Source organism: Schistocerca americana, chromosome 4, assembly GCF_021461395.2.
Source record: "Schistocerca americana isolate TAMUIC-IGC-003095 chromosome 4, iqSchAmer2.1, whole genome shotgun sequence".
NCBI lineage: Eukaryota > Metazoa > Arthropoda > Insecta > Orthoptera > Acrididae > Schistocerca > Schistocerca americana.
In genome coordinates this window covers 784,609,808-784,636,194 of record NC_060122.1, presented here as the reverse complement: position 1 = coordinate 784,636,194, position 26,387 = coordinate 784,609,808, and the positions used below count along the sequence as shown (strand labels likewise).

The 26,387-nt window shown below is 43.6% G+C and overlaps 1 protein-coding gene across 6 annotated transcripts in view; it reads right to left on the bottom strand.

Moving 5' to 3' along the window:
* Positions 1–13,776: 13,776 nt before the first annotated feature.
* Positions 13,777–26,387, bottom strand: part of LOC124612273 — a 136,176-nt gene continuing 123,565 nt past the window's right edge. For all 6 annotated transcript variants that reach the window (XM_047140371.1, XM_047140372.1, XM_047140374.1 and 3 more), the window contains one exon: positions 13,777–14,173. In XM_047140371.1, coding sequence (XP_046996327.1) covers positions 13,960–14,173 — 214 coding nt within the window. In that variant the 3' untranslated portion in view covers positions 13,777–13,959. The remainder of the gene's footprint in view (positions 14,174–26,387) is intronic.

The window sequence follows — 26,387 nt, the reverse complement described above, 5'->3', positions numbered from 1 at the left end:
CAGAACGCGGGATTCCGCCTGGCATTGGCTGTAGTAGTTGTTAAACACACTGCCATCATCTGAGCTATGTTTGGAGACACCTGTTTCAGCACTGCTGCTACTGGTAAACAACTGTTTACTGGAAATCATCCTGATGACTTCCCTTTGTAGGACAAGTGGAACAGTTGATAAGAATCGAGGACTGCCTGTCAAGACTTTTTCTTGCTATCTTTAACCACATGTTGAACCTTGGCTCTCACAACTCTAAAGGCTGCGGCTGCAAGGTTGCCAGCTGTTGGGCGGGATCTGAAGTAGGCACTCATTGGTCAACCAAGGTACAGGTTGCCTCCTAAGATGACCTGAGCTCTTTGAGATAGATAAGTCAGCAACTTGTGTGATGGGGTCCACCCAATAATGGGTACTGCTTTAGTGTTCAAATACAGCCAGAACAGCATCCAGTTAGTTCTGCTGACCACCCATTTCAGCAGTTCCCTTTCAAAACACGCTCCATCCAGCAGTGGATTCACATTGTGAAGTGGTCCTTGGAGCAAAGTCATCAGTTGCTTCCCACTGAACCGAGTCTGTGACCCTGCAAAGCAGCATGAAAGGTCGATGGCAGAGGATGAACTGGTAGCTGCCAAGAAATGAGTGTGATTGCCTTTGTTGAGGATGCACAGCTCCCAAGATGATATGAGGTTCTCAAAAACTTGACCCCTATGGTAAGTTGAGTTCAAGTCCCATAGTATATTATGAGCATTGAAGTCACCCAATAACAGAAAACAGGTTGGGGAGTTGTTCTTATCGCCTTTGAGCACATCAGAGTGTCACATCCTATTGAGTTATGGGGTGTATACATGGCCAAGGAAAGAAAATTCCCGGATTTTACGGTTCAAAAATAAAGTATTTCCTGGGTGAAAATACATTTTTCCGTGTTAAGTGACAGTATACTTTCCCAGAGAACTGTGAAACTTATCAATCGTGTGAATGGTTAACATTTTATACATTATCGGTGTAGAACTTCCCACCGCCACTTTAGAAAGCGAAATCCAGAAATAAACGTCTTGGGAAGACATTGATGATGTCCAACATGTGCGCTCCGTGTTTTCGTAATCACGAAAGTGTAAATTCTACTTCCAACAAACACTTTAGTTTCCAAAGCATTGAAATCAAGATTGTGATGCCCTTTTGTAAGCCAATCATAGCTCATGTCACGTGATCTCGCCAGCCGATATTCAGAGCGTGGGACACGTGATGTCGTCAGCCAAAAGCAACACACTTAGGTAGCGCGAATACAGAAATAGGAAAAGTTAATGGTTTAAATTAATATACATAGTGTAGCTACATGAGAAGCTAGGCTTTCACCTATAATAATAGTGTTTTTTGCTTGTGTTACACTTTAAGACACATCACACGAATTTGCCACGAAAATTTAAAATTGTGACAAATGTCTGGTCTTCTCGGCTCGAAATTCTTCTAAGTGGCCGGTCCTCAAATTGTTAAGTCGTTTACGAGTGTCGAACGTTCTGTGATTTACGAAATTTCATCGCACATTCTTACACGTAACTTAATGCATCTTTGAAAGTAACGCTTTTCAAACCACCGTTCGCAATATTTTCACGAGACCTGTTAGAAATAGGTTCGTTTCAACAGTTGCCAGAGAATGCCTGACAACAGGCGTTACTGCGCTTACGCGGCTACGATAGCGGAAAAGCCCGTATGTTCGTACATTTTGCATAAAGATATCTTACGTCAGAAAAGAAACAAGACATCAGAGGATACTCCAAGAGCATCGGAAGTTCGCAAACCATGCATGTATGTTTCAGCTTGAAGTGCACATTCCTATATCCAGATGCACAACAACGTAGGCCCCAACCCGATATTAAGCTTTCTAGTATTGTTTTTGGGATGTAAATTTTCTAAGAGTACCAGTACTGTACTATCTCATGTTTGGTTCTTTATTATGGCAAAATGTCTTACGTACTTGAGGATGAAAACGTGTACTTGAAATTCAGCGAACAGTAGGTAGGAACTAGCCTACCCTGAGTAATGAAACGCTTCGTTTCAAATAAATTGACTGCCTCAGCGGAAAATATTAATAATAGCCAAATTTCTCTAGCAAACCGACAAAAAAAAACATTGTTCTGCAAGGTGATTATTGCTTGACTGCCAAAAATGCGGAAATGAAAAATCTGAAAACAAACTATTAATATATTTCAGTCTTCCGTAATTATGTAAACGTATTTTAATTCAGAATCCCGAATCCAGCAAAATCGTTAAACGTAAACATAAGTCACGTGGAGACTACCTCCCTCCCCAACACAAGTCAGACTACTTATACGCGACTGGACTGCACAGGCGCATGAGCCCGCTGGCAACTGGCCAAACGAACCTAATGTAAACACTAAACAGTTGTCACATCACGCTCTTCGGAAACAGCTTGTCGTTCCGAAGTATTGCACAGTTTTCATCGTAAGGCCTTCGACACATTTTGCTGTTGGCAGACAATTGTGGGCGCACAAGGTTGTGGTTAATGCGCATATCGTAAGCAACTAAAGTTTTATTTTGGTACTTTTCTCTAGTTTGTGTTTTACTGCGGCGGTATTATTTCGCAGTAGCGGGATACAGTAACATTCCTTGTTAGGAGTATCAGTTCTTGCCAGTCAAAATTACAAAAAATTAACTGAAAATTAAAACCATGAAAAATTCCCGAAATTCCGAATAATTTCCGGGTTTTTCCCGAATGAAAAAAAATTCCCGTTTTTTCTGGGGCGTAGACACCTTGAGTTAAATACTGTGAGCAGATAATGATGATCTGACCTACAAGAACATCAACACCCATTGCTTGAAGGTGAGTAACCAAGGAGACTGTAGAGGAGCGGTGTGCGTCATAAACAAACACAGCAACACTTGGCTCTACCCAAGTCTGGTCAGCCTTACGGTAGAGGGTATAACCCTATAGCACAGGGATGTCAGTGACTTTAAAATGTGTTTCTTGAAAACAAGCCACAGGTGAAGGCTTCCTATTCCACAGCCTCCGAAATCAAAACCTTCAGGTCAAATGGAATCGACGTGGTCTGTTTGCTACCTGTTTTGCCTGGGTTTTATGCTCGCTGTTTGCTTTTTAGTGGTCGGGAATGCTTGGTAGAAAACCACCACAGCCATGGTAGAGGCAGTGCTGAACTTAACTACACAGCACCTTTGGTTGTGTTGGGAGCAACACAATGTCGGCAACTGTAGCTGCTTCTGACGTTCTTGAGGGGTCCTAACATAACTGCAGCTTTGCAAACGCACTAACGAATACAGGTATTAGTGTAGTGGCATTGGTTTCAGAATAGGCTTTTTAAGGGCTGAAACAAAAGATGTAGTGAATATGGTAGGCCTTATTGATCTTTTTAGTTTCACCACACAGGATGAGCTTTGTTGTTTTGATCTCCTGTATCCTGCTTTCTTCAAGACAGATGTCGCAGTCTCTACTACAGGGAGGATGGTACCCAGAACAATATACATACTTCGAAAGAGACGAACAAATGACATCCTTGAGGGCTGCCTTACCACATCTGCCACGAGTGGCTTCTCCCTTACATACCAACCTGGTCTGCCCAAAGCACTGGCATTTAACCCTGTGAGTACTGCAGACGTGATATGCCGCGGGGCCTGAGGTGGGCTTCCCCATGGGCCCTGCAGACGGCATTCGTCTCGCGGCCTGGCAGGTACTTGAGCCATAATGACGGCTCTTATACCGCAGCCGGTTCCACTGCCTGTGGGCCTGCGGACGTCAATAGGCCGCTCAGGGCTGCATGCCGGCCCCGTCAAGTTCTTTTGTCCCGTGCACTCCTGGGATGGATGTGTCCGGTTTATTGTTCTGTGCCGCTGTACCTACTATCTGGAAAACAATCTGCTGCGGATTTCGTAGTTGCTGTTCGACATTCATGCTAGCTGGTTCATGTGAACATCTGCCTTCTGCTTCTGTGATGTCGTTTAGCTATCAGTTTCATCAGAATTTTTAGAGTGCTGTCACTTTTGAGTTCCACAGACAAATGGCACATCGGCATCGTTGCACTGACAGATACAGACAAGGAGTGACAGTGTGATTGGCATCATCAAAAGAATCTCGTAGTAATACACCTCCACGTACCTCACCTAGTACAGCCCATCATGACAGTTCTTCAGATTCTGAAAGTGAAGACGAAACGATCCGTAGAAGGACACGGCCATAGTGAGAATGAGAAATTTGATTGGCAAAAACGTGATTTCAGTCCAGCACTTCATGCATTTGAAGGACATATTTGCCAAATAGCGCCTGATTCAAGCGTTCTATCCTTTATCATGCTATTTATATCAGAAGATCTGTTGAAATTAGCACTTGAAACGAACCAATTTTTCACTTTCACCATGGCAAATACGTCGGAATTCGTTCGTTCTCGACTATCCAGTTGGAAAGATACAGGTTTTGAGGAAATGTATAGCTTCATTGGTATTTGGTTTCTCATGGATCGTGTTAAAAAGTTGAGAATAAAGGAATATTGTGGTCCAGAGATGTTCTAAGTACTCCAATTTTTGGCGACATTATGTCCTGTGACCGTTTTATGTTACTTCTGAGAATGTTGCATTTTAGTGACAACTCAGCCAATCGTGGAGATGACAGGTTGTTTAAAATTAGGAAAATAATTGATACAGTTCGTATGGTGTTCCGCAGTGCATTTAACCCATACAGAAAACTCTGTGTCGATGAAAGTCTATTGTTGTTCAAAGGTCGCTTATCTTTTAAACAATACATTCCTTCGAAACGAAGCAGATTTGGAATCAAAACATTCGTGTTGTAAAATTGGATACGTCTTGGATTTCATTGCATACACAGGCACAACAACAGAAACTGAAGTCCATAATTTGGGGAACCTGGTGATATTGTGGCAACACTAATGAAGCCATACCTTGAAAGTGGACATTCCCTGTATGTCGACAATTGGTATACAAGTCCAGCCTTGTTCCTCTGGCTTCAACCACAGAGCAGCAGCATGTGGTACTGTATGTAGGAACAGGCGCAACTTTACCAAGCTGCAAAAGAAACAAACAAGGAGAAGTCGAGTTCATGTCAACTGTCGCAATGCTTGCCATCAAGTGGTGCGACAAACGAGAAGTGTTTATGTTGACTACCTGCAACACTACAGAAACGCGAGACATGGGAAAGAAACAGGACGACTGGCGAAAAAGTAAGGAAGCCGCAATGTGTTGTTTACAGTGCACATATGGGAATAGTAGTCCACTCCGATATGCTATTAAGCTCTGTTGCGTAAATCTGTTAAACGGTACAAAAAGTTTTTCCCCCCCATGTTGTGGACCTTTGTGCTCTGAATGCTCGCACTCTTCACAGATTGGTGACAGGGAGCAAAATATCATTAGCAGATTTTCATTTATGTCTGGTACGAGAATTTGTGGGCAAATTTGCTACAGAACAGAGAAGAGAGAGGAAAGGAAGACAATCTGATGACGAGAATCCTCTTCACTTTACTGGGAGACGCTTTCCACACGTCATTCCAAGTGACCAGTCCAAGAAAAGCAGACTATCGCGTAGATGTGCAGTCTGCTCGAAACAGAATGTGCGCCTAGAAACGAAATATGAACGCAAAACATGAAATGTACCTCTGTGCGTTGACCCATGTTTTGGAACATACCACACAAAGAAGAACTTTTAGCCAAGCTGCTACAGCTGGAAGAGGAACTGAAGCCCTTACTTCTGAAAAAAATTACTTAAAAATAATTACAAAAGTTAAAAGAAAAACATTTTTAACTTCGCCATTGCCGGTCCAAAGCCCAGATGAAAAAGAAGGAAAAAATAAAACCAACACCGAATTATCTGAGCTTGAGGAGCCTCCTCTCCAGATGAATTACTTTGTTGACAAACACCTTACCAACGAAGATGTGAAACAACCAGTCTGTGCTGACAAACAGAAAGTGCAAAAATAAAAACTTGGTGCAAATTTATGGATTCTTCCATAACTTCTTGGTAGCTAGCAGTTAAACGTTACACTTATTGCAAATATCATTAATTGAACAAAAACTTCTAGTATTATTATTACTACAAAATTGTAGCCTGGGTTGCGGTAAAAGATATTTATTTAAGTAGCGACTAGTTTCGGGCGATGCCCATTTTCAAACCACCATGTAAAACAAAGACTGTGACAACCACATTATAGCTGTTAATAAAACCACAGAAGATGGATACCTACTGATATTCTATGGTTTTAGTAATAGCTATAATGTGTTTGTCACATTCCTTTTTGACATGGTTGTTTGAAAATGGGCTTCGCCTGAAACTAGTCACCGCTTAAATAAATATCTTTTACCACAACCCAGGCTACAATTTTCTAGTAATATTCAGTAATGGATTGCTGTCCTATTTTTCCAGGACACTGGATTTGTGAAAAAATTCTAGGCCTACATGTGGAAAGGGCGTCTCAGCACACCGTTCGTCAGTTGCACACACCTGCCCGTTTCTGAAGCACGAAAGGTCATTAGGAATTAAAGGTAACGTTTTAATTAGGTAGTTTATAAACTTGAGTATTTTCTTATCTAATTCTTAAACAAAAGTTATAAACCACTGTTTATTTCTACTGTAAAATAACAATTGCATCCCATATAAAAAGAATTCAGATATGTTGAATTTTTAATTTTGAAGTTCCCTTGGGGGCAATTTATTGGGTTAATGTTCTCAAAATATAGTGTTTAGCTTGAAAAGTGTGCATCCAGACGCTTCCCTCGAAGGTTGTTTGCGGGCGAATTATTGCGCTAGTACAGAAGAACAACAACAATTGTTCGTTACGGATACTACAGCGTTTACATCGTAAGTTGCGTACAAAAATCTGATAATTAAATATCAGTATGCCAAATAAAACACAGATGTATACTGAGACCTTATGACGATTCTCAAGAACTAATTGCAAATGAAAGAAAGCGTTTGATGAGGAGTTACATGTTAGCAGCGTAAGCAGTTTCAGTGTACATTAGGTCTGTCGAGCAATTCATTTCCAGATTCAAAGCTACGGAATAAGTACCCAGATGTCCTGCGTTTATTTGTAACGTTGGCGATCACACTAACTGCGAGACTGTCACGACTGCCGTGGTTCCAGAAATACTCAGGCCAGGGTGAGGAAGGCTGAGTGGTGAGCTCTGGCACACACAACAGTTAGCAGAAGTGGCTGCCAGCGCAGGTACACGGATTAGGCGGCCCCAAGGGCAGGCTTGACACGACTAGCCGCACTCGGCGGTGCAGCACTCAAAGGATAAAAACAGCACACTGAATTGGTGACATAGGATTGCATGCTTAAGTGGCGGAAACCTGCCTTCGTACGCTCAGTCAGATTTTACCAGATCCTCATCCACGATATTTTGTACATCCACAATACCTTACAGAATCGATTAACTTCCACCTTCTTTGAAAATACGTTAATAGATTTCTACATGACGCAAACATCTTTGCTCTGGTTCAATGTCTTGTGTAGCTCAATTTTGACGGCATATTTCCCAAGGTATTTAGCTTTCTGAAGGTTCATTGCTTGTTGGGAATTACAAGTTTCAACCAAAAGTATACCATTTCACAATCACCTTTGATGCAGAAAGATGGAACTTTATCAAAGCTGTCCTCTTTCTGATAATTATTAATAAACCATTCTGACTACCAGCATGTGTTCTGTTACCATACACACTGGAACTCCTAGCAATTTCTGTACCCGCATGACTGGCAAGATGAGCTCTCTTGTGAAAGTGAGTGTTGGTACCAACCAGCAGCCCACTCATACTGCTGGGAGGTGGAGGAGAAAATTTTGAGGGCTCCAGGAGTAGCTAGGGGGGGGGGGGGGGGGGGGGAATAGGGGTCCACCTAGATAGAACCCCGCAGGCCTAGGTAGGCCTTATACAACCAATATATTTCATTTTCCTTGGGGTTGCCAGCTAATAATATTCCACTTCAACAATTGTTCATCTCAATCGTGCACAGCAAACATTGAGGTTGAGGTTCTTACCATCCTTACGATCCAAGTTATTCCAAGCTAAGTCCCCATTCCCTATGGAACACAACATTTCATCACCATGCCGTACAGTGTTCACTGAGCCATGCCTAGAGCCTATGGTGACAGTGGATTGGCGGCACTTACCATTCGACAGCTCAGCAACCCCGGAGTCACCAAGCCCGTACTCAGCACGACTGCCGAGCCCCTGAGGATGTGTCATTGTCAGTCATTCATAGGATAGTTTTCATTATGCAAACATCATGTGGCTGGTTAATGTGTATTTTTACTTTGAGGTAGACTGTGTTAGAACACCAAAATGTAAAAGTCATGTTATTGTTACAGGGTGTATACAGGGACAAGGAAAAAAAATCCCGGATTTCCCGGTTAAAAAATACACTTTTCCCTGGGTGAAAATACATTTTTTCCGTGTTAAGTGTCAGTATACTTTCCCATGGAACTGTAAAACTTATCAATCCTTTGAGTGGTTAACATTTTACACATCATCGGCGTAGAACTTCCCGCCACCACTTTAGAAAACGAAATCCAGAAGAAGAGGATGAAGAAGGGAAGAAGGGAAGAAAGAAAGAAGAAAAGTCTTGGAAATATCTTTGATGATGAGCAGCTACATGTAAGCAGCATATTTTCATACTATGATATGCTGCATGTTTTCGTAATTATGAAAGTGTAAATACGAATTCCACCACACACACAGCACGTTAGTTTCCAAAGCACTGAGATCAAGATTGCAAAGCCCTTTTGTAAGCCGATCATAGCTCGAGTAACACGATCTCGCCAACCGATGACAGCATATATTCAGAGCATAGGACACATGATATAGTCAGCCAATAGCAACATCACTGTTGAGTAGTGCGAACACACAAATGGGAAAAGTTAATGGTTTAAATGAATATACACAGTGTAGCTACAAGAAAAGCTAAGCTTTTACTTATTATATTGACGTCTAAGATTAATAAGCTGCAAGAGAATCTAAGCTTTCACATGTAATATTGTTTTTGTTTGTTTGAGTTACAATAAGATACATCACACAAATATACCCGGAAAATTTAAAATTATGACATAAATATCTGGTCTTGAAATTCTTCCAAGTGACTGGTCTTCAAATTGTTAAGTCGTAAACGAGAGTCAAACGTTATGCGAGTTATGAAATTCATCACACATTCTCACACGTAACATAATTCATCTTTGAAAGTAACACATTTCAAACACCATTCACAATATTTTCCTGATACCTGTTAGAAATAGATTCATTTCAACAGTTGCCAGTGTTTGCCAGAAAACAAGCATTACTGTGATTGCACTGCTACGATAGCTTAGGAAGCCCATATGTTCGTACATTTTGCATTAAGATAACTTACGTCATAAAAGAAACAGGACATCAGGGGATACTGCAAGAGTATCCGAAGTTCGTAAACCATACTAAAATGTATAGTTCCACTTGAAGTGCACATTCATTTCGCAATACAGTGGGCCCCAACCTGATATTAAGCTTTCCAGTGTGCTTTTCGGGATGCAAATTTTCTTAGAGTACCAGTACTGTACTATCTCGTGTTTGGTTTTTTATTATGGCAAAATGCCATATGTACCAGAAAATGAAAACGTGTACTTAAAATTCAGCGAACAATTGGAACTGTGTAATGAAATGCTTTGTTTCAAATAAATTGACCGTCTCAGTGGAAAAATATTAATAAAAGTCAAATTCCTCTAGCAAACCGACAAAATAACTTCATCTTTCTGTAAGGTGATTATTGCATGACTGCCAAGAATGTAGAAATGAAATAAAATCAGAAAACTGAAACTACTAATATATTTCAGCCTTCTGTAATTATGTAAATATACTTTAACTCAGTTGATAATTCCCAGCCACAGAATCCGTCCTGTTTTCATTTGACATGGGAGCTGTACACGATGAGGAAACAGCAAAATCAGTAAATGCAAACAAGGGTCACGTGGAGACTACCCGCGTCCCCAGTACAACTCTGACTGCTCTGCACATTGACGAATCTGGCAGCTTGGGCGCCCGAGAAAATTTTTTTTAGTTACTGGCTTCAAGTAGCCACAGAAGCGGGAGAAGGTACTGCTACCATGTGACTGAACTGCGCATGCGCATGAGCCCAATGGCAACTGCTCAAATGAACGTAATGTAAACAGTTGTGATGTCATGCTCATAGGAAGCAGCTTGCCGTTACGAAGTACTGCGTAGTCTTCATTGTAAGGCCTTCAACACATTTTGCAGTTGACAGACTTGAGTGTGTGCATGGTGTTTTGTTGTTGTAAATGGTGCATTTCCTATGCAACTTAAGTTTTATTTTGATAGTTTTCTCTCGTTTGTTTTATTGCTGCAGTATTATTCTGCAGTAGCGGGATACAGTAATATTCTTTGTTAGAGTATCAGTTCTTGCCAGTCAAAATTACAAATATTTAATTGAAAATTAAAAACCTGAAAAATTCCCGGATTCCGAATAATTAATGGGTTTTCTCCCAAATGAAAAAATTCCCAGGTTTTTCCTGGATTTTCCAGAGTGTATACATCCTGTACTAGTAAGGCAGTGACAGATTGCGTAAAATGTAGAGCCACTCAGCCTACAAGAAATTGCAAACATTACTGTGCTCGTGTGCAATTTGATAACTTTGCCTGTGAATGTAGTTTGCCTACCTGGTACAAGTGTTTATCCTGTTACTTGTGACAAAGCTGGTCATCAGACAAGGAACACTGCAGTAATTAACTTTAATCACTCCATTTTTATTTATAGTCAGTGTGGTGTACATTATTTTACATATGTTCATAAGATACTTTCACAACAGGTGTATCTTCTTCATTGAGTAACAATGAAGCTGCCATAAGCAAGAGTACCTGGCAAGCCAACTTACAGGTGGTGCCCCAGGTTTAGTTTAGGTTGGTTGGTTTGCAGTGAAAGGGACTAAACTGCAAGGTCATCAGTCCCTTCACCTTTTAAAGTAGCAAACCAGGAGTAGCTGTCAAAAAAGTGGTATCATGAAAAGAATTAGCACAAATTTTGAGGTCAATGACGGGGGAGTGACTATGTACGTACAGTGTTTTAAAGGTTCTTGCAGCTACCGCTCTAGCTCCTGCATTACATAACCTTCTATCCCACCAACGGAGCCACTAGCCTTTTCCCCCTATTCTCCTTTCCTGTTTAAATTTGATTGTGTCATAACTATTGACAAAACAAGTGGTTGATAAGGAAAGTGACAGTGGCATAACATTGGACATAGCGTTAGGTATTGAAATAAATCCCTACCAGGTAAGTGAAGAAATTCAAGGGCATCACCTACATAATACTTTGATATTAACAGTGAAGAAGGTAATTCAGAAGTAACGGAAAAATTACAAGAAACAGTGATATTTAACAATTTATGGACAAGGGTGTGATAGGTTTCAGAGGGCCCAAACACACCTTATCTGATCACATTAAAATTATAATCAACACAAAAACAACTGTGGTAAAAAATAGAAACAGCATAATACTCTTCCTGTACCTCTTTACTATTTGATACAATTCACGTTTATTATTAACTACTCCTATCTTCCAAAACTAAAGCAGTATTATATAACAATGGAGGAAAAGATATGCTGCTATTTACCACAGAGAACACATGTTAAGCTGCAGACAGCTTGTTTGTTGTTTAATGTGTCTTCTTTACAGTAAGTAGCAATCTACCTTTCTCTACAGTGTTGATATTCCTACCTGGAGTTTCCATGGTTTGCAGTTTATATTATTCAGAACAAAATCTTTCATCGGGAATGGGAGTTGTGTTTCCTTGAACAGCATTTTGACAAACTTACGGGTTATTTACATGAAAGTTATGGTCATTACAGGACTATAACAATAATAGCAAATTAGAAAAGGACTACATTTGTAAGGTGACAGTTCCTTATTCATCATCATCTCCTGGTGGAAAAGTGTTATTATTCTGTCGATGAATTCATTGAGGACAGCTTCACAATCTGAACACAGGGATTGTAATACATTTATTATTTTATGTACATGTGTAGCTGTAACTTAGAAATGTAAACTTTTGTAGTTCTCTTAAAAAAGTGAAAAAAGTTTCTTTTGTAAACCTTGACATGTCTCCTGTACATCAAATCAAATGATTTGAAAATTGTATGTAATGAGATGAATAAACCACATAACATAACATAACAAACATCATCATCATCATCATCATCATCATCATCATCATCATCAGGCAAGGGGGCTACAGTTCATTTCAAATGTTTATGCAATGTTTGGGAATGTATAAACCCAAACATATGAAGATTTCAACCTATTTTTCAGAGGGAAATATTGGTGAGAGGAAAAATGAAGAAAATTAACTAATTACACCCTACATATGTAACAAGCAAATCACAAACAGAATTTTGAAAACACAATAACCAATTTATGGAATTAATTGACTGGTTTTGCTCCTTGTAAATTAATGTTTGGGGAAATAACTACTAATATTATCAGGGAAAAATAGTGTTTTCCATTATTGAGTGGAAAGTGTCCTCTTCACTACGTGCACATAACAGAAATATTGGAAGTCCCATCTTGTACTGGCAAAGATCCTTACTGGTAACATTAAGTTACTTTTGAGGCTGGTGACAACAGGCCAAACTTAGTACTGAAATGAATTAAAAAACTGACATTAAAAGGGATATCAGTAATCTAAATTCAAAACTTAATTTAACGACGATCTCCTCCTGTCCTTCCCACAGGCATTCTTGATAAAGAATCTGCTATTGTAGAGGGTAGTCAAATGGAAACGAGAGAGATAGAAAGGAAGTTCGGCGAAACTGTTTATTATTTAAATACTAATAGCCACAATTGTTAATACAATTATCCCACTTAGACAAGACTGTCTATGCCTTTATGCAAAAAATGTCTGGATGCCTATGGAATCATGATCGTACCCAGGCATGCAGCATGCACCTTTTCAGTCGATGCAAATCAATGGCCATGAACGTCTTTCTTTCAGGGGGTCCGAAAACAAGGAAATTGCTCGCAGAGAGATCCCGACTATATGGAGGCTGTGTAATGGCTTACTGCGAAACTTCTGCAGCTTAATCAAACAAGCCTTGGCAGCATGTGGGCATTCCCGTATTTTCCATTTATACAGCTCTTGGTTAAATGAAATTGCTTGTTTTGCAATCTTTTATATTAACATTAAAAATACAGTATCTCTAACTCAACATTTTATGATTTTTCATATTAGGTTCTTCTATAAATAGGTGTGTGGCATGCAGCATGTAGCGAGTTCCTTTTAGCTACCAGAACATTAACACCTCATTATAAGTGAATCAACTGCCAATATCTGTGTTGTTACCAACCAATCACAGATTAGCTTTCACTGTGCAAGCAAGTGTACTTTTACTTTGAGAAAGTCTGTGGTCAAACATAAAAATGCAACAAAAGCGGTGTGTTAATACCAGTCAATTGACGACGGATTGTGTAAAATGTGAATCCCCCTGGCCTTTAGGAAATTATGATCACCACTTGAGAACTATGCGATATGTTGCCTATGAATGTAGTTGTCCACCTTTTACTAGTGATAATGCTGATCACCTCACATAGAACATCAATTATAAATAAAAATGAAGCAATCAGAAGTTAATTACTGCCATGTTTAGTGGAACGTTATTTGACTCATGTTCGGAAGATTCTTTCCTCAAAAGCAGAATACCAGGTGAAAAACTTACAGGATGTGACAAAAAACATACAATTGTGAGCATACAATGCTGGTCATATGCAATTGATTTTGGTGCCAATTTCTAAAGAATAGCTGGTTTATTCACTGTGCCTCAGAAGGCAATGTCAATATCTGTTAGTATTTTCCCCCCCTTGCGCTTTGTAACAATAGAGAATCAGACCCTAAACTATTATACATTCTGTACAAAGAAACTTCAGCTGTGTACGACCACTTCAACAGAAATATTCATCTCTGGAAGATATTATTTAATCATTTCCAGTAAATTCCCACTAGTCACTAAATCATGAGCACTATTATACTTCAGTACATCATTATAACAGTTAGCTAGCTTTGTTCTAAATTTCTTGTGAATCTTCGTGGAGATGTTTTTGTAATTGACACCTTGCAACATTTTGCCCAAGGTGTAGTGCAACCAAAGAATATTTGTATAGGGCCTGAAATTTCTCCATTCATTTCTGAAACACACACACAAGAAATGACATGTCAGTTAAACAAACAATAGAACAATTATAAGCACATAAAAAGGTGACTGGCTAACAATTACATGAGTCACATTTGAGAACAACTTGAGAAAATGCACAGTGGGAGCATACCTCTAAATAAAAAATCCACACATTTCTTAACACAACCATACTTTAGTGAACCAATTACTGTTCTTTACACTTTATTTTTCATACTTATTAGACAAGTTCTAGCTGTTAACTGTACCACTGGTTGACTTTTACAGTGTTATCTTTTAACTTCTCAGAATGTGTGTGTGACGTTTAAGTATGAAATTACAAAGAATATGAAAATAACTTCGTAATATCGTGAAAAGCAAACATTTTCTAAATGTTATATCAAATTAGGGTTTCTCCATCCTGTCTTAATCTCATTACATGACTGACCCACTGGAATTCGTGCCTACTGTAGCTTCCATAAAAGGTACTTGAATCATTATGTTCTTCCCTGTTTACTTCAGTTCTACTGCTTCTGCCGTTCTGGATAATGGTTTCAATGAACTTTCTGTTGCCTGATTTTTAAACTCTTGGGTAAGGACTACATCAAGGGCATTTCATCAATATTTTTGTCCCCACACAAGTTTTGTCATTTCAATAAGAAATTAGATGTCTCCTGCATTCTATTAACCCTCTAACAATAAGGTTGGGGTTGGATCCGACCCCAGCGGGTCTGTTTTGTTTATAACTCCCCATTCCCTTTTGTGAGAGCGCTGTGGTTCCAGCTACCCTACCAGCCAGTCGTCCCGAGAACGTCGAGGAGGCCATGTCAGTCTGGTGAGTGACCTCCAGCTACCCTCTCTATCCGAAACCTACATTACCCGCACTCTGTTTGGATCCGACCCCACATTACTGTTTACGTCACAATTAGTTTTTGTGGGGAGGATTCAACCCCATATTGATGTTTATATTACATCTAAGTCTTCTTTTCTCTTCTAGTATCTTATTAAAGTGGCGCATCAACTCCTTAGAACTCCTGAGGAGATATACAACAAGTTTCTCCGACAGGAGGCTGAGTCAGAGGATGGCGACAATACCGATGCAGAAAACTGTTCAGAAACTGAGGATGATGTATTATCTAATACTGACGACGAGGATGATGTAGTTCATTGTGCGGCAGGAGCAGTCGAATTTGATAATTCTCAGTCAGATGTAGATGATAGAAATTTTGAGCTAGGTAAAGACTTGGAGAAAATGTGGACCAACAAACCCATGCATTCAAAATTTTCTAGGACACCAGTGTCAAATATTATTACTCATCTCCCTGGTCCACGTGGGGAAGCAAGGGGGGTCACTAGTGAACTGGAAATATTTTCATTATTCATAGATTCGAAATTTATAGAAAAAATTGTTTTGTACACAAATCTTTAAATCAAGAAATCTAGGCAAAAGTACAATACTGTCCAGTGGTTTCATTCACCAACAGAAAGCGACAAAATAAAAAGGGTTGATGGGCCTTCTCTTCATGAGTGGTATCCTAAAAAATTCTATGTTCAGTGTAGATGAGATGTTCTCAGCAACCTACGGACCTCCGTTATTCCGTTGCTCTACACGAACAGGATAGCTGTGGAGAAGCAAGGCGGCAAGCAGTAGTTGTACTTGAGAATCTGAAGTAGTCTCCAAAAGCGAAGTGCCAATGTGCAAACAAGGATGCAATTGCTGGCTCTGTGAAGTTGCACTAACACATTTCTGAATACGAAGCGGATTTACCGTTGCAAAGGACTGATCGTCTTCAGTACTTGAAACCACAAGGAATCACGGCGAAGCTGGAAGGGCCTTTGAACTGGGAGCTTCCTTCCATTTACATGGACTGTGAAGAATATGATTGGCTCATTGTGAGAAAATCCCCCATGATTGCAGCATCTTCGATGGTGCACTCCCTCCAACTGGTCTCACCTCCCTCAGAAGGGGACTCCCGTGCCTTAGGTGATTGTTCACAACTCAGGTCGCATCTTAAACACCTGACAGAGGGACCAATTGGAAATTTCGGAAGGCAGCAGCTCAGGCAATCACCCCTCCCTGGACCCAGCATATACCAGGGGTATGTGCAAACCCTACCTGTCAGCCCGGGGCTGGGAATTACACATTACCCAGTCACCTGTTACGCAACAGACGAGTGGGCCAGCCTTCAGGAGCGCACATAGAGTCAGAAGAAAAGAGCGGCCTCAAATGCCGAAGTGGAGGAAGGATATAGGACATGGTAAAAAAAAAAAAAAAAAAAAAAAAAAAAAAAAAAAAAAAAAAAAAAAAAAAAAAAAACAGTGGTGAGACTGTTCTTATGTCAGCTGGTGAAAATGTGGAACACAGTCACAAAAACATCCCAGACATGTTCCCCAAGGGAGGGGGAAAGGAATAGCAAGAAGACAGACACGCAGTGTGCAAGGGAAATGACATTGCAGAGACTGGGGACCTGTGGTAGCCAAGCTCGAATCCACAAAAGAGCAGCAAGCCCTGTAGGGGGCGAAGAAATTCAGTGATAAAGACTCTGGTCCAGGATATCTAACACTTTCAGGAAAGGAAAGCCTTTACAACACCTGCGAATCGTGTTCTGAAAGAATGGTTAATCATAGCATCAAATTGAACAGGCAATGCATTCAAAACCAACACCACCTGAGAAAGAGAGTGAGGCACACTGAGGAGGAGAAGCCAAAAAGCACCTGACTACTTTACACTGTTTCAATGTCCAGAAAGATCAGTCTAGTCTAGTTCTATCGAATAAAGGTAATCACTCATTCAATTACGATAAAGCGTTTTCTTCATAAAATTAGAGATGATCTAGGTCTCAAAAAGACAGGTGGATATTGCATTCCATGCTATTATTGTATGACTTATGTGGGACAGACTGTCAGAACAGCTGAGGAGAGATGCGAAAACATCAGTGAAATACCCAACTAAAACAACTGAGTAAGTGAGCTGTCACCAAATACTGCCACTGAAATATAATCATGAAATGAAATAATGAAATACGGTGAGACCAGTATTGGGGTGACAATGCCAACCATCAGGGTGGCAGGAAGGGTAAAGGAGGGGAGGAGGGGGGGGGGGGGGAGGGAGGAGGGGGGAGAGCACAGGGTGCTCCACAGAGTTGCTACATGCAATGTGGACCCAGCATAGTCCCAACCTGCTGTTAATAAAGCGGAGGGCCCAGTAAATGGCCAACAGTTCCATGATGAACACTCCCACATGTGGCAGGCGAGAGACAGTGTTATATGCCAACAGCAGAAATAAAGGTGTATACCATGTAATCATTGGAATTCGAGCCATCGCTGTAAAAAACAATAGCATCCCAAAACTCTCCTAAGAGCGGGTCGAACAAAAAATGGAACACCATTGGAGTGATGGAGCCTTTCAGACCCTGGGAAGAGATCTATCTGAACCTGGGATCTCCAGAAAATAATGTGGAGAAGAGGACACAGAGGGAAGATGGAAATTGCAGAAGAGAGAAGTGAGACAGAGACCAACTGGTAAACCCACTCGAAGGCTGGTGATATCCTGAAGTGATGAAAAGAATAGAATAGGAGGGGTGAACAGGGAAAGAGCGGATAGCAATGGCATAGGAGACCAAGAGCTGGGGAGTGGGGGGATCCCAGTGTCAACCTGAATAATATCCACAGGACTAAGTTTACAGAAACAGCCAATCTTCAGAAGGCTGATATGGGGCAACCAAGTAAGCCTGTTGCCAACAAAGAAGATCAAAGAAACAAAACCACAGTCAGATGTTGGGGGTTGACGTAGAGCTCGGAACTGGGATTGATCGTAGTACCGCAACAGAAATGGACCACCTGCAATATACAAGGGTGGGAGAATTGCAAATCGTGTGAGTGTGTCCACGCAGAAGTGCACTGGATGACAACCGGGAGCTTCCGCTCCACAGAGGTCACTGAGTGAAAACTAGCCAAGGTACAGAAATCTTTCACTTACAGCACAGGGGAGACCAACAGTCCGACTGATGCCACGAGTCCATTGACAACAATAAGGAAAAGAAGGACACTTAATACAGAATCCTGTGGAATGCCATTCTCCTGGGTCTGTGCAAGGCTCAGAATGATGACAAGCTTAACTCTGAACAACCAGTGGAACTGGTACATAAAAATGAGGAAGGGACCTCGAAGACCCCAATCAAGAAGTGTAAATAAGATGTGATGGTACCAAACCATGTCGTAGGCCTTACAAAGATCGAAGAAAACTGCGACAAGATGCAGAGCTAAGAAAATGCCTGATGAACTGCGATTTCCAGCTAAACCACATGATCGATTGGAGACCTTCCTTCCTGAAAGCCACACTGGTAAGGAGACAAAGAGTTCCGAGATTCTAAGATCCCACAGAGCCACCACCTGTTCAGATAACCTGCAGTGGATGTTGATCAGACTGACCAGCCTGTAACTATAGAGGGACAACGGATCCTTATCGGGCTTATGGACAGGAATCACAACACTGTCCTCCATCAAGAGGGTTGGTTGAGGTTGAAGGGACCAAACAGCAAGGTCATCAGTCCCTTGTTTCAAATATGCGCCATTCCGCTAATGGGACAACTCAGTAAAGTCAGAACAATAAAACGGAAAAAGGGAAAAAACGTAAAAAGGCAGTCATGTTGTCATTGGTAAAAAACAAAATGAGGGAAGTCGGCAAGAGAACGAACCCAACACTATGCTGAAGCAGCATAGGCAAGACCACCTGTGACTTAAAAGGTACAACTGCTATAATGTAGAAAGTACGTATGGTAAAAAACAGAGTAAAAGGGGAAGAAAAGAGGAATTCGGTCAGGGAGGTGAATCAGGAATCTCCGAACACTGCTTACAGTAGGAGACACCCAAACACTCACCGCCCCGCCCCAAAACCAGAGACAGATTAAAAACCTTAAAACTGAGAATAAAAACCACTTTCCCGGAGGAAACCGAGAACCAGAGAGACCATCCGGGAATCGTCAGCCAACATCAAAGGTAAAGTGTGGGGGGGGCCTGTACTTAGCATGCAGAGCCAAAAGAAGGTGGCATTCAACCAAAATGTGGGCTACTGACTGGAAGGCTCCACAACCACATAGTGGGGGTGGCTCATCACGCAAAACAAAACCATGGGTCAACTGAGTATGGCCAATGCGGAGACGACACAGTGTGGTCGAGTCCTTTCGAGAGATGCGAAAGGAAGAACGCCACGGGCCTGGTGTCACATTAATTGCACGAAGTTTATTAGACAGGGGAGTAGCCTCCCAAGAATTGGCCCATGACTGTGCGAAGTGGGATTTGATGTGAAGCCGTAAATCCGCTGCAGGAGGGGCTACAGAAAACGGGGTGGGGGGGGGGGTGGGGGGGGTAAGTAACTGCTCCCCCAGCCAAACGATCAGCGAGCTCATTACCCGGGATACCCACATGGCCAGGGACCCAAAGGAAGTCAATAGAACAAGCAGCACGGTGAATATCAGCGAGATGGTCATGGATGGCAGAGACCAAGGGATGGCGCGAAAAACACCGGTCAACAGCAAGAAGGCCACTCATCGAGTCTGTGCATAACAAAACGCGGTTGTGTTGGGACTGTTTAACAAAGGTAAGGGCCTGGGAAATTGCCATCAATTCTGCAGTAAACACCCCACATGTAGGTGGCAGCAGATGACTTTCCGTTCCAACAGAGGACGTGAAGGCATACCCAACACGATCAGCAGATTTAGAGCCATCAGTGTAAAAAACAACAGCATCCCGAAACTCCCACAAAATTTGGCAGAAAAAGGAACAGAACACCACCAGGGGGATGGAATCTTTCGGACCGCGGCGGAGATCCATCCGAAGTCGAGGCCGAGGAACTAACCAAGGAGGGGTGGAGGGGAGGGAGCGAGGAAGACAGGACAAAGAAGGAAGCTGAAAATCACGGCAAAGAGACGCAAGGCGGAGCCCAACCGATAAACCCGCCCGAGGACGGGAGTCGGGTGGGTGACGTCCATGGTCTGGGAACAGAATAGAATAGGAAGGATGAGTGGGAGAGGAACGGATAGTGAGTGCATAAGACACCAGTGAGCGCATAAGACACCAGAAGCTGGGACCGCCGAACAGAAAAGGGGGGGGGGGGGATCCCAGCTTCAACCAGGAGACTATCAACAGGGCTAGTAGGGAAGGTACCGGTGGCCAAACGGATACCACGATGGTGGACTGGATCCAGCACGTGCAGTGTGGAAGGAGCAGCTGAACCATAAACTTGACAACCATAGTCCAAGCGAGACAGAACTAGAGCACGATAAAGACGGAGGAGGAGGGAACGGTCCGCACCCCAAGAGGAGTGGGCAAGGAAGCGAAGGACATTGAGTTTACGGAAACATCCTACCTTCAGGAGTCTGATATGGGGCAGCCAAGTGAGCGTGTTGTCGAAAAGAAGACCCAGAAAACAAAACTGTGGGACCACAGGCAATCATTGTGCAGCGAGATAGAGCTCTGGACCAGGGTGGATCGTAGTACGGCGACAGAAGTGGACCACTCGCGATTTTAAAGGAGAGAATTGAAACCCGTGTGAGAGGGTCCATGCAGAGGCACGCCGTATAGCTACCTGGAGCTGCCGCTCTGCAGATGCCATCGAGGAGGAACTAACCCAAATGCAGAAATCATCCACATACAGGGCAGGGGCGACCAAGGGACCGACAGAGGCCACAAGTCCATCGATAGCAATGAGGAAAAGAAGGGCACTCAAGACAGAACCCTGTGGGATGCCCGTCTCCTGGGTCCGTGGAGAACTAAATGCAGTACCAACTCGAATGACCGATGGATCAGGAACCGGCAGATAAAAATCGGGAGTGGGCCCCGAAGACCCCACTGATGAAGGGTAAGTAAGATGTGATGGCGCCAGGCCGTGTCATAGGCCTTGCGAAGGTCAAAAAACACTGCAACCAAATGGCGGCGCTGGGAAAAAGCCTGCCGAACTGCGGCCTCCAAGCGAAGTAAATGATCGACTGAAGACCGTCCCTCTCGAAAGCCACACTGGTAAGGCGACAATAGATCCCGAGATTCGAGGACCCAATTGAGCCAACGGGCTACCATCCGTTCAAGTAACTTACAAACAACATTGGTCAAACTAATTGGCCGATAGCTGTCAACAGATAGGGGGTTCTTACCAGGCTTAAGGACAGGAACCACAATGCTATCCCTCCACTGAGAAGGGAAATCAGCCTGGAGCCAGATACGGTTAAACACCCGAAGAAGATGTTGCCGTTGTGGAGCACTGAGATGTTGAAGCAGTTGGTTATGAATGAGAAGAAGATAGAGCAGAAAGAAATTCCCATTCAGTAAAAGGTTCGTTGTAAGATTCTGACTCACAAGGGGTGAAACATAAGGTGGAAGCTTCAGCCAGCTGTTTTTGATGAAGGAAAGCACCTGGATAGGAGGCTGATGCCACTGCAAAATGGGTCGTAAGATGTTCTGCAAGAACTAATGGGTCCGTACAAATGCCACCTGGGAGGTGAAGGCCTGGGAGGGTGGACTGCCGATGGCAACCTTGGAGAGAATGAAGTGTAGCCCATACCCGTGACAGAGGGACAGTAGAACCAAGGGAAGAAACGAATCGTTCCTAACATATCCGCTTACTCTGTTTGATTAAATAATGGGCTTTAGCGCGAAGCCGTTTAAAGGTAGTAAGGCTGGCTACGGATGGGTGCCTCTTGAAGTGTTGCAAAGCTCGATGGCGATCACGGATGGCAATGGCAATGGCCGTACTCCACCACGGGACTTGCCGGCGACGAAATGGTCCAGATGAGCGCGGGACAGCAAGGCTAGCACCGCGAACAATTGCGTCAGACACGTCGCGTAGGACGTCATCAAAACAACCCGACAAAGAGTGAGAAAACACGACCTGTGCAGTGTATAGAGGCCAATCGGTGCGTTGGAAAGACCAATGAGGTAACCTGTCCATCGGGGAGCGGGAAGGGAGCGTGATAATCAACGGGAAATGGTCACTATCACAAAGGTCGTCGTGTGGTGATCAGTGTAATGAAGGGAGGAGAGAGAAGAAAGAGAAAGATCAATGGCAGAAAAGGTACCATGACCGGCACTGAAATGAGTAGGAGAGCCATCATTAAGAAGGCACAGGTCGTGGTCTGCAATAAATTGGTCTATAAGAAGACCTCGTCTAGATGGAAAGGCACTGCCCCACAAAGGATGATGAGCATTAAAATCCCCAAGGAGGAGGAAGTTGCTGAAGAAGGGCGGTTAAGGTAGCAGGTGTAAGAGTCCTGTCAGGTGGGAGATAAGGATTGGAAACTGTGACTGCAGAGTCTAAGTGGACCCTAACAGCAACCACTTCCAATGTAGTTTGGAGAGGAATCCACGTGCTAGCAATGTCTGTACGGACCAACGTACAAACGCCACCAGAAGCCCGCAAGGGTCCGACCCGATTTCGACAGAAAACATGGAACCCACGGAGGGTCGGTGAGTGAGCATCAGTAAAATGAGATTCCTGGAGAACCACACAAGCTGCAGAGTAGGACGAAAGAAAGAATTTCAATTCCGGAAGGTGACGATAGTATCCATTACAATTCCATTGGAGAACCACAGAACGATGGTTTAAATGAGGGCTGAACACGCTAAATCCAGTCATACCGCCGGGTCCCCACCCGTCACTGACAAGGAGGGGGCGACATCCATGAATGACAGGTCAGAATCCGGTTGTGAAGTCGGGGAAGGGACCTCCGGTGACACCAGAGGCTCTTTGTCCCGGGACTTATGTTTCTTCTTCTTTTCAGGCTGAGATCGAGGAGGGCTGTGTGGCATAAAGGAGCCAGCTGCAGCAAGATCAGGAACAGAAAGAGACCGGGCGACCTGGGGGCCGACAGACCCCGGCTCTCGCGGTCGCCGTGCGGCAGCATACCTTTGACCTGGAAGGTGCCGGGAAGGGGCATCCCGGGAGAGGCACCCTTGACCGGCAGACACCGAAGGAGTGGGACACTTCTCCGGCTGGGGAGGGGGAGCAGCGCCCATAGGAGAAGGTGTGGGAGCCGCAGGGGAGGGGGGGGGGGGAGGAGAGGGGTCGGGGGGGGGGGGGGGGGTAAGGAAGGGGGAGTAAGGGGTGAAGATGTAACGAAGGCGTAACTAGATGTCATGGACACAGGGTGCAGTCGTGCATATTTCTTACGGGCCTCTGTGTAGGTTAAACGATTGAGGGGCTTATACTCCTGTATCTTTTTTTTTTCTTTCTTATATACTGGGCAATCTGGTGAACGTGGAGAATGACTACCATGACAATTTACACATACAGGAGGGGGAACACAGGGACTCCCCTCATGGAGTGGACGTCCACAGTCACCACAGAGAGGGGCCTGGGACAGTGAGAAGACATGTGGCCAAAACGCAAGCACTTAAAACACCTCATAGGAGGTGGGATGTACGGCTTCACATCACAGCGATAGACCATCATCTTAACTTTCTCAGGAAGGGTATCCCCTTCAAAGGCCAGGATATAGGCACCAGTATCAATACGATTATCTTTAGGACCCTTCTGAACACGCCGAACAAAGTGAACACCCCGTCGTCCGAGATTGTCCCGAAGTTCCTCATCAGTTTGAAGGATGAGGTCCCTGTGAAAAATCACACCTTGTACCATATTTAGAGACTGGTGAGGGGTAATGGACACAGGAATTGTGCCAAGATGGGTACAGGCACGAAGGGCCGCAGATTGGGCAGCTGAAGCAGTTTTTATCAGCAACGAACCCGACCGTATCTTGCTCAGGGAGTACACTTCGCCAAACTTGTCTTCAATGTGTTCCACAAAGAATAAAGGTTTGACACTGGTGAGAGTATCTCCATCAGTCTTGGTGCAAACTAGATAACGGGGGAAAGGTTTTGCCCCTAGACGACGGGCCTGACCCTCTTCCCAGGGGGTAGCCATGGAAGGGAAGGCCGAAGGGGCAAGAGAAGCAGCACTTGAGGAATCAGTTCCACGCACAGAGACGGCCGCAGAAGAACGGCCAGAGTTTTGGACCCGTATGCGTTTCATCTGCATAGCGTCCGCCCTGATACCACCCACTCCAATCAGGGGCTTTCCTCACGGGCGCCACCCAGCCACAGCAAGGGCCGTCTGGCACGGCGGCCATTGCCGGGAGTTCCGATGCTCCAGGATGACGAGCAACCACTCCAAGGCACGCATGAGGTGGTCACAGCTCAGGTATCAGAAGTGTGATCCCTGTGTGTTCTGGGGGCTCAACCAAAAGGGTACATAGCGACCCCACCACACAGGCTGGCTACCGTGCTGGCTATGCACCCTAGCATCAGACAACGACGTGAAAGAAAAGGTGGAATGTACTAGGAGGGTGCACGTCGGAGACACTAGGTAAGGTGCTCTTCCCCAAATTTTGTAATGGAGGTCAAAGAGGGGGACCAAGGAATGCCAAAAGGAGGAGATGATTATGCAACAAACCCGGAGTGTAAAACCAACAGAACCAGGAGGATAGTGGGGGCAAACGTAAGCAAGGACACCAATAGAGGGAGAGGAGAGGGCGAGGGGAAAGGAGCATGGAGGGGAAAGGAGGGGAAGGGAAAGGAAATGCAGCCCGGGAGAGAAAGAAGGCTGCAATGGCTCGGGGCCCCGTGCTCGCCACGCACGTATCCACAAATAAGTTGTGGACCCCCTGGGGGGTCCATCAAGAGAGGAAAACCCCTTTGAGCATAACACAAACACTGCAAGGAGATACAGTTGTGGGCGACTGAGATCTTGCAGCAATTGGTTATGGGTGGAATCGGCGCTGGGGTCTGCATTTTGGGAGGAGGGAAGGACCAAAAGATGTTCCCCTGAACAGAGAGAAATTGTAAGTGGGAAGCTTCAGTCCACTGTTTCTGGAGGGGGAAGGCATCTGGAGAGGAGGTCGACACTGACGCCATCGCAAAATGGGTCACAAGGTGTTCCGCAAGAACCAATGGATCTGTATGAAGGCCACATGGGAGGGGAAGGCAAAGGATGGAAGACCCTGTTGGCAACCTTGAAGGGTGCAGAGTGTAGCCCACACCCTTGAAGAACCAAGGGAGGAGACGAAGTGCTGATTATGAACTCTCTGACACCTTCCCGTTACCTACTGCCTCTCTTCCACCTGACAACATACAGGACCCATGTTGGCTCAATTCAAGTTTTTACATCTTTGACTCCTGGTGCAATTTGTCTGTCTAGTCACCAGGTGGCACTTTGGTTGCCTGTTAGTTGAGTATTTGGTTTTAGTTCCTTTGATCTAGGTTGCTGACCACACGGGCAAGCATACAGTCGCAGGCTGTGTGTGTGTGTGTGTGTGTGTGTGTGTGTGTGTGTGTGTGTGTGTGTGTGAGAGAGAGAGAGAGAGAGAGAGAGAGAGAGAGAGAGAGGAGGCACATGCAACTTATAGTAAGCTGTTCATGTTTTAAAATTTCCTTTAATTGTAACTTGTCCAATATCTGCTTATCTTCATCCCACTGAGATCGATATTGAGTCTTATTTATATTGGAAATTCTTGCTTCCCTGAGTGATGCAGTAACCAGTGACTATAAAATTATCTACAGGCGTGGTAAGCAAATGCTAGTGGCCTAGTGAATATTGGGTCACGTGGGTAAGTGAGTTCCATAAATCTACAGAGATTTTGTCCCTTTCAAGAAAATTAATATTTATTGTTTTAAATTAATTACTATTGTAGCTGTCTGACTGTTAGTCCTCAAGACTTGGCTGTTACGCCACGTCTCTGAAGTTAATGTGTCTGAATAATCTGATTTATTGGTTAATACATTAACTTCTTGTTATATTTTACTGTAAGATAAACCGGTTAATCCTTTTAGTAATTCTTACTGTAGTATTCTAGTTGTAATACGTAAGGTTTGTTTGGCGCTTGGAGCCACACTCGGGTTGTGTTTCTTGTCTTGGTCTCAGCATTTTCGTGTGTTCTAAGATTATTATGCATAAATTATATGTATGCTCTAAGCTTTCCGAGCTGTTCACAGCAATAGGCGTTGCCCCACGGTGTTATCTATTACCTGCGGGTTCATCAGGCGTAGCCTGTCTGCATCGACTGTGTATGTGCACGCGGCCAGGACACTGCTTCCCATCTCACTGTAGCCTCCAAGACGTTGCCGCCTTCTGGCTTGCTATGGCATCCCTCATAAATTGAGTTTCTATCTCGTAGGAATTGGGCTTAAATTTAATCAGTTCTGTCCGTTACTTTAAACCATCTTCTTCAGGCCTGCCCTTCCTT